This window comes from Clinocottus analis, unplaced genomic scaffold (genome assembly GCF_023055335.1).
Source record: "Clinocottus analis isolate CAN_PGR_092001 unplaced genomic scaffold, fCliAna1.0.p SCAF_23, whole genome shotgun sequence".
Lineage (NCBI taxonomy): Eukaryota > Metazoa > Chordata > Actinopteri > Perciformes > Cottidae > Clinocottus > Clinocottus analis.
The window spans coordinates 4,030,381-4,038,465 of NW_027175965.1; the positions used below are offsets into that span (position 1 = coordinate 4,030,381).

Sequence of the window (8,085 nt, forward strand, 5' to 3'; positions counted from 1 at the left end):
TGTCCTGTACAGCTGTGCAGCAACATGTATGTGACGACAACAGAATCAGACATGATGTTCTCATGTGGTGGGCGATACGGCCAAAATCTACTATCTCGATGTAGGTCATAACGATAGATGGATGGATGGATGGATGGAGAGAGAGTATTTACGGCAGTGTGTAGCATTTAGGATATTTGTTGGCAGAAATAGAATAGAATATGAATAAGTATGTTTTCTGTTGTGTATAATCAAAGAATAGTTGCGTTTAATTTTTCTTAAGATATGGCGTTTGAATCTGGAGCCACCGCCATGATTCTACGGAGGCCCAGAAAGGACAAACCAAACACTGGCTCACTTTTCCCCTTCGGCCGCCGTAGTTCTCCTAGAGACCACGAGTACACCACAATACAGAAGGTATACAATACCCACACAGAGTAATCCAATTAGTTTGATGTAAACACAATGGGGTGTACCCATCAGCAGAATTATGATACATTCTGGTGGATTATACAAACTATTCATGGGGGGTCTCTGGTGCAGATCCTGTATATTTGAGGTCACAGAGTGTCACTACAACTGCACTGTTCACTTTTACAGAACTGAACGTGTTATTTAATGCGATCCTTCCAGACGGTTCCACGCTTTCTGCGGCCACACAGAAGTGCTCTGGTTTAATCCTATTACATGCCAAGCACAAAGGGAGATAAGAGGTTTATGTTTGGTTCCTTACAGTCTCTCTCTCGCGTCACCAGTAGAGCCACACATTTGATCATTTAGATACCAGCGCCGACACCGGTTCTTATAGTCGCCCCGGCGTCTATTGTGGAGCCCTGAATAAAAACGCACTGATAAGAGGATTGTCTGCCAGCCACTGATGGCCAACGAAGATCAAGTGAAGGACCAAATCCACAGATGGGTAAGTCGACCATATTCTATCATTCAAAAAAAGTTCAGCTCAGGCCATTAGAACTCATTATCTCCTTTCACGAGGATGTCGGAGGGGCGCGGCCTTCAAGCGAGGGAACTTCTGTGAGCACTTTTAAGAAATCAATGGAGATAACACGCCCACTTTCATCCATAAGTTGCCGGCAGTCTGCATTGTGTCGTCCTCCTCGTCCACTAGCGTGACTTATCAGGATAAAAAAAATGCTGAGTTCATGCTGAGAATAAAAATCTGGTCAAACTAACAGGTGTCCTACCTCCATTTTCATTAGCGAAATACCCCGGAGGACGATTTGAAGCCAGAGGACTACCAGCAGTTCAAGAGTTTGGGATCGGCCGGTCTCGCCCAGGGGGACGCTGCACAACTCCTGACTTTCCTTCAGGAGGAGCAAAACCAGGTATTTACCCTCGCCGCTGCCGGAGACGGCTCTGTTCTGCCGGCTCCCCTGAAGAAATCTACTCGCACACACACACACACACACACACACACACACACACACACACACACGTGGCGTTCGGTGTTAAACTGTCACACGACACATACAAAGCGTGCACGCAGCCACACCGCGGCCTCCTGAGCAACGGCGCCCTCGGAGCCACCGAAGCGAAGAGCAGCAGCCGCTGCCGACCTCTCGACCTGGAGGTGCGGAGGGAGGGAACGAGCAGATATTCAGTCAGATTTCTCGCTCCACTGGTAACCCTTTTTCGATACGGCACTCCTCTTAAGTGCCCTTGGTTTGTCCCATCTCTCTGCGCTCTCTAGTTGTGTACAGCGTGACGCTGTCCTACTCTTTCTGAGGCTGGAAAACAAAACACCCAAAGGGTTCAAATGATTGACTGTCAAATGAGAAATCCCTGGCCAGAGCATGTACCAACGAAAAACAACATGTTCATGATGTATGTTCTAATTAATTGCTTCTGTCTTTCAGTCAGGCAAAAATTATAAAATGTGAATAACTGAATTGACAATAATGTATGTCATAATCTTAGCTTTGGTTTAAATGTGTGTGTGTGTGTGTGTGTGTGTGTGTGTGTGTGTGTGTGTGTGTGTGTGTGTGTGTGAAGGGTTCTGTCAAGGACAGTAGGAAAAACCTAATGCATTCAAGGTACTTTTTTTTTGGAAATTAAAATTGAAGTACGCAAAAACATCTGGTTGTTCTCCCTTGCTTCAGGGGATGGTGAGGTCTATGGGATGCGTTCTCATGGCACCTCTTCTAGCCCAAGTGGTTAAAAAGGAGAAGAGTCTGGACCACTGCCAGGCTGCCATCACACATCTGACCAGGGTATGGGTCCAAACACTTCTTCTAGGAAGAGGAGACACTTTTCCTCCACATTAGACGTAAAGTCTGTTCTGTTGTGTAGACCTGCAGGCCGAATCAACTCCTGCACAGCTTGCTTGAACTCATTGAAGACATCGACCCGGTGGCCATTTCTGAGACCGTCTTAGCTCTCGTCCCGCATCTTCAAACAGGTAAAAACCTCCATGGCAAAGAAAGTACAACACTTTGACACAATGCCTGGAGGTCAACATCAGCAGCTAATATTCCCTTTTAAAAACGCATCTATTTATTGTCTGCCACCGTTCTAAATAATAGAAACACTTGTACTCGGAACCAAAATTCAATCCAGCCTTCATGAAGGGACGGTTGGTGGCAGGACTGTGGTATTAGATGTGTTTCGTCTCTGAAGTCAAGAACTTCTTGTATTCATGGTCGGTTTACTGCCAATAAAGCGACTGTTGTTTTTCTTTGTAACATGGGGGTTTGCCGCCCCCTGCTGTGCATTCACGTCAACTACACCCTCGTGTCTCCACCAGTGCTGCTGCAGCTGGGTGAGGGAAAGGCGGCCTGTGTGGGCTTGGCCCTGAGCGGCCTGCAGAGGCAGCTGTCCCGGCTGCCCGTGCCTTACACCCGGCCGCAGGAGGAGGCCGATGAGCACGGGCTGTGCCGCTGCTACAGCGCCCTGGCTGCCATCACCCGGCCGTTTGTAGACGAGGTGAAGGGGAGAAACGGAGACCATGTCGCCCCTGCTGAGGAGGAGGAGGAGCTGAGGACGGAGCTGCTCCAGTTGTAGGTCTTTTTTTTGAGGGGGGAACGCCGGGCTTTAAAGCAGAGTTTTCACTCATTTGCAGTTTTTTTTTTGTTCTTGTACTTTATTCATTTTCATCCATATAGTGCCGTTCTTTGTTCATTTTAAACCTGTTTTAGTGTATTTCTTCCTTTTATCTGGAGGGTTAGGGTTAGAATTGGGGATGAGCACTAATGACATTTGTAAAAAAAAAAAAAAAAAAAAGGCCCGGTTGTGATCCTCTGCAGCTGCATGAGGAGCTTCAGGGAGCCCTTGCTCGAGGCCGAACTGAACCGGGACAGGAAATCGTCGCTGTGGCTCTTCGCGACGGAGATAATGGTAAGAGCGAATTTCAGTGGGGGGAAAGCAGTCAACGCGTTGATGTTTTCTTCTCCTTGAACTATGTGTCACCGCGCGTCGCTGCAGCTCACGCTGCCTGCGATCCAAGAGTCTCCGTCGGAGCTCCTGTTCTTCGGCCCGCCGACGAAAAGCGCCCTGGCGGACGGCAGCGAGTCCAAGGAGTCCAGAGCCTGCGTGGCCTATCTGCTGTTCGTCCAGCTCATCGGCATCGACAGCTTCCCGGCCGTGTTCAGGTGAGTCATACTTTGAGCCGTGAACGCCACCGGACTGACCGAAGCAATTGACGTCGTTCCGTTTCCTGCCGTTCCAGCCCTCTATTTGTTCTTCAGCACAACATGGACTACGTCAGTCAACTCCTCAGCAGGTAGGTCGTCATGTACAGTGGCAGCTGAATACGTCTAGTTTTAAAGCTCGATTGATTTCTTTGTGTAATCTGTCATCTTGTCCCCACCTCTCCCCCGACAGCAAAAAGGAATCACACTTGCTCAAAGGACTGGTAAGGACACGTCAGCGTGCATCAAATGTAATTAAAAAAAAGCAGAGGGCTTAGTTCTTGGGCATAAGTGTGTCTGTTTCCACACAGGCGCTGTTTACAAAAAGCCTGGAGAGTGTGCATGACCGCAGCCTCCCAGTGAGTCTGCTGGAGCTGAAGAGCTTCTATAGCGCACCACAGGTAAGGCCAGCGTGCTGCCGGGCCTCTGGTTCACGGTCTTAAAAAGCAGCATTAAACACATCGTTAGAACAAGACAGCCGGGAGGAGGATCTACAGATGAAGTCGATGCGATTTAAATCTGCGTCTTGTGGTGTGTTTGTGTGTGTGTGTTGTGATTCACAGAATCTGAGGCAAGTTCTTACCGACTGCCCGATGCAGCACTTGGTGAGTACAAAATCATGCCTGATGAAAGCGGCGTGGTCTACATCTGTGGCTATGTACGACGCATCAGTTTGTTAACTTTTCTTTCTTATTCTGTGTGTGTGTGTGTGTGTGTGTCGGTTCCCCAGAGACAATCGGGATTGCAGGTTTTCCAGCTCTTCATCGATAAGTTAGATGCCGAAGCAAAGCACAAGTTCTTCAGGTGAGAGGGGATATTTCACATATGATTTAAATTATTATTGAAGCGTCTAGTAGATGCTGAAATGCATTCACCATCTACTATATACTGATGATTCTCTCATTTATAACGGATATTCACATTTTTGGTCAGCTCAACTCAATACAATTTGCTACTTTAATCTATATACCATAGTTAGCATTTATATTTAATACTATATTTCAATTTATGTTCTATTTTTCTTTGCTGTATTCTTAGTATTTTCTGCGGCTACATCTCATTTCCTGTTGACCTGCAGACTGACAACAACAAATCCTGTTTTCTGTTGCAGGTGCATGTTGAAGACCAGCAACCACGCAGGAGTGGAGAGTTACATAGTCAAGAACATCAGGAATCAAGTGGAATTTTCTTTGAAGGTGAGATTGAATAAAAAGACCTGCTAAACCTCACATCCCCCCCTTCTTCTGTATTTGACCCTCGTCTTGATAACTTGGGTGAAGTTTGAGCTGCTGATTTGGTGGTTTAATCCGTGTTAACTCTCCTCCAGCCGGGTAACTCCAATAACGGGTTCCTGGGGGAGGACTTTCTCTCACTGCTGGGACTGGTGTTGTGTTTGCCACAAGGTGCCAAGACAGACCTGCTCAACAGTATGGACAGGTCAGTAACAGCACCAATGCGGACAGGCCTGCTCATACATGTTCTGGCCTATAAAAGATACCAAAAAACCTCAAATTAAGCTAAATTAAAGTGGACTTAGGTGTAAACCTCTGTGACACAACCTCCTTCAGATATAATCAGGTTACCGACCTCTGTGGCTCTGAGGCTATGAGCTCTTCACGGTTTGGCTTCCCTGCAGAGATGCAAAGATAAACTAGGTTGTGAGAAGTGGACCGCTGCGTCCCAATTCAGCTGTTGAGCAATGCCCCGTCTGTGTTTGTGCAGGATAATGGAGGGCCTGAATCTTCTGCGCTACCTCCTCCTCAGAGAGGAAGACCTGAGGAGCATCGTAAGTCCAGACCTACTCCACACCCCTACAGCTCTCAGGCTGGTTAATGCACAAAGCTGACGCTCTCCTCCCCTCTGCCCTCAGACAGATGTGTGGGAAGAGCTGAACGGGATCAAAGACAAATACCTGAAAATGCTGCGCGTGTGTCTCGGCATATCAAGAGGCTGTTACTCCTCTGACCTGAAGGCACTGAGGGCGGATCAGAAGCTGAAAGCAAGAGGTGGGCATTAGCTGCTAATCTGCGCAACAAAGCGACATTGAAATAACCTGGTTCCCACACCGTGAACCATCTCCATTTTTTCTCTCCAGAAGCCAGAGAGGCCGCTAGATCCAGCCGGGTATTAAAAAGCATCACGGTGAAACACAAGGAAGTGTCCAACATGCCCCCAGAGGTCCAGCTCCAGGTGAAGACTCTTTCTTTCCTCTTTCATTATTTGGAATTTGAACCCTTTCGGTTTTTCTTTAGGATCAGCAAGCTGACTATTGCCATGTGTCACAGGTGCTGCAGAGTGCTTTGGTGACCTTTGACCTGATGGAGAGTCTGATAGTCCGTATTGAAGAGATCACAGAGGAAAAGCTGAAGATCCCAAACTGAATCCAGGTGCCTACGTGTCACTGCAGGCCGCCGGGTCATTTTAAAGAAAACACGGTTTTATTTATTTTTGACTGATACAAAAATGCATGCATTTAAAAAAATGAATGTTATTCCAAAATGCAAAAATAAATACAAATAGAGAAAACTGCAGTAATATATTGAAACATATTTTTATATTTGCTTTTGTGTATTTCCCAAGTAATGCTAGTACTAGGTTAGCATCAAATAAGGTAATCTGGATCCCATGCTGCGCTCTAGAGAATGTCTCTGAGCATCTCCCACACACGACTGCTTTCGATGACGCGAGCCCGAGCCAGAGACATCCGGTCTCGGATAGTGTCCACATGCGGCTTACTGGTGGCCTGCAGACAAACGGAGCCGTGGCTAACCTCAAAGTATCGCAAGGGAACAACAACGGCACCTCTAAAACATCAACACTGACCGCATAACCTTTGGGCGCCACTTGTTTCCTTTACCTTGGCAATGGTCAACATTCCTCTCACAACCTCTGCGTTGTTTCGCACAGGCAGGATCCTGAGATTACTGCCAAAGAATCTGTGAGAGGAGAAAGTACAAATAATGAACCATGATGTTACCATCACCACATTAGTGTCACTCAAGACAAACCACCTGCAGAAGTACCTGTGTTGAATCATCGATAGGATCTCCAATTCCTTTTTCCCGTTAAAGGGGGCACAAAGGAGCAGGAAACTGTTCCTGTGCACTTGCACAAACGTTTGTATCCTCTCAGTGAGTCCAGACTCCTCAAAATGCTCCAGGAGGTCTTGGGGGTCGACCAATAGAAATGCAATACCTGGTCAAATGAGTGATTAACGGTGAACCTTAGTCAACGACAGGTAGTTTACTGTTTACTACTTGTTTACTGAGGTGCACAACATCCATTAACACAGTGGTTCTCAAATGGGGGCTACGTTAAGGCCCTAGAGGGTGTGTGTACAATTTAAAAATATATATTTAAAATGAGCATCCATTAGAAGTTATTTATTAAATATTCTATAAAATATGAATTTATATATATTCCATGTTAAATCAGACAATGATGGCACAACGCTGTGTGTTACATCTTTTTTTCAACCATAAATGTTTTTGGCGCTGGTTAGGGGATCCACGGCTAAAAGAAATATTTTACATCACTGAAAAAAGTTTGAGAACCACTGCATTAAAAGACTAAAAACATAAATAAATGAAAGTATTTGTGGTATGTTTTCAAGATGAGCCTGTCAAAGCTCAAATGAGTGAACATTGCTCAGTGGGGTTAACGGTCAGGTGTGTGAGGGCTCAGTGGGCTGGCGGTGCAGACCGCCGTGAGGCCGCAGGTTTACCTGACAGAGGGAAGATGAAGGCTCCAGACTCAACACCGTCTGAGAACCGGATGCGGTGCTGCTGCGCGCTTAACATCCGGTTCGTGTCGTGGTTCTGGTGAAAATCAAAGCAAATTTGAGTTGAAACGAGTCAACATTTCACCAACTGTTTGTTTTTTTCTTCTTCCTCGCTTACGTTTAGCGTTTAGTTGTCGGTGCTATAGCTTTAAGCTAGCTCAGTTCGAGAGCTATTATTCACACCTGAAGGCAAACTCGGGTTTGACCGCTGGAGAGTGAAACCCTGACTGAACCTACCTGGAGAGACGAGCTCACGATAATCGTTGTTTTCCACTGAGGAGTCGTTTCCGCGTACGACGCCATGACCCACAGCTCCGTGAAAGGCACAAGACGAGTGTAACTAACTTAGTTCTGATAGTGAGACCCCTCAAACTGTGTGGGGGGCGACACACAGCCGCCTCTGTGCCCTGAACGCAGCACGAGCGTGAGGTTGTCGTGTCAGCAGGAAGCCACCAGAGGGCGCTGCTGTTCTACCCAGCAACATGTCTAAAACCAGGAAGGGATTGCATTACAGGCGAGTTTTTCTCTTCTTTTTCCAGTTGATATTGTTATTTTGTAGAGGGCACAGACGTTTCTTTACTAGTTACGCTAATTTACAACAGCTGTTAACGTCTTCTTTTACCAACTGTATCTTATATTTTAATTCTGACAGGTGTACAATGATTGCTCCACACCTGTCTC

The 8,085-nt window shown here is 46.6% G+C and overlaps 2 protein-coding genes across 3 annotated transcripts; one reads left to right on the top strand and one right to left on the bottom strand.

Annotated features, from left to right (window-relative positions):
• Positions 1 to 856: 856 nt before the first annotated feature.
• On the top strand, positions 857 to 6,004 carry LOC137793651 (glomulin-like). Its single transcript, XM_068589924.1, has 18 exons — positions 857 to 898; positions 1,197 to 1,322; positions 2,097 to 2,207; positions 2,287 to 2,395; positions 2,741 to 2,993; positions 3,240 to 3,330; positions 3,418 to 3,584; positions 3,662 to 3,715; positions 3,817 to 3,847; positions 3,935 to 4,024; positions 4,187 to 4,228; positions 4,354 to 4,427; positions 4,735 to 4,819; positions 4,951 to 5,060; positions 5,346 to 5,409; positions 5,494 to 5,629; positions 5,719 to 5,813; positions 5,909 to 6,004. Exons 1-18 carry the CDS (start codon positions 857 to 859, stop codon positions 6,002 to 6,004), a joined length of 1,776 nt encoding a protein of 591 aa, XP_068446025.1.
• Positions 6,005 to 6,082: 78 nt separating this feature from the next.
• On the bottom strand, positions 6,083 to 7,797 carry LOC137793652 (protein SPO16 homolog). 2 transcript variants are annotated; one of them, XM_068589926.1, is made up of 5 exons: positions 7,642 to 7,797; positions 7,348 to 7,441; positions 6,647 to 6,788; positions 6,481 to 6,559; positions 6,083 to 6,366 (listed from the first exon to the last, which is right to left on the bottom strand). In XM_068589926.1, exons 1-5 carry the CDS (start codon positions 7,705 to 7,707, stop codon positions 6,259 to 6,261), a joined length of 489 nt encoding a protein of 162 aa, XP_068446027.1. In that variant the 5' UTR covers positions 7,708 to 7,797; the 3' UTR covers positions 6,083 to 6,258. The 2 variants fall into 2 exon arrangements, with proteins under 2 accessions (XP_068446027.1, XP_068446026.1); XM_068589925.1 differs by having other exon boundaries at positions 6,647 to 6,818.
• Between the last annotated feature and the right edge of the window lie 288 nt (positions 7,798 to 8,085).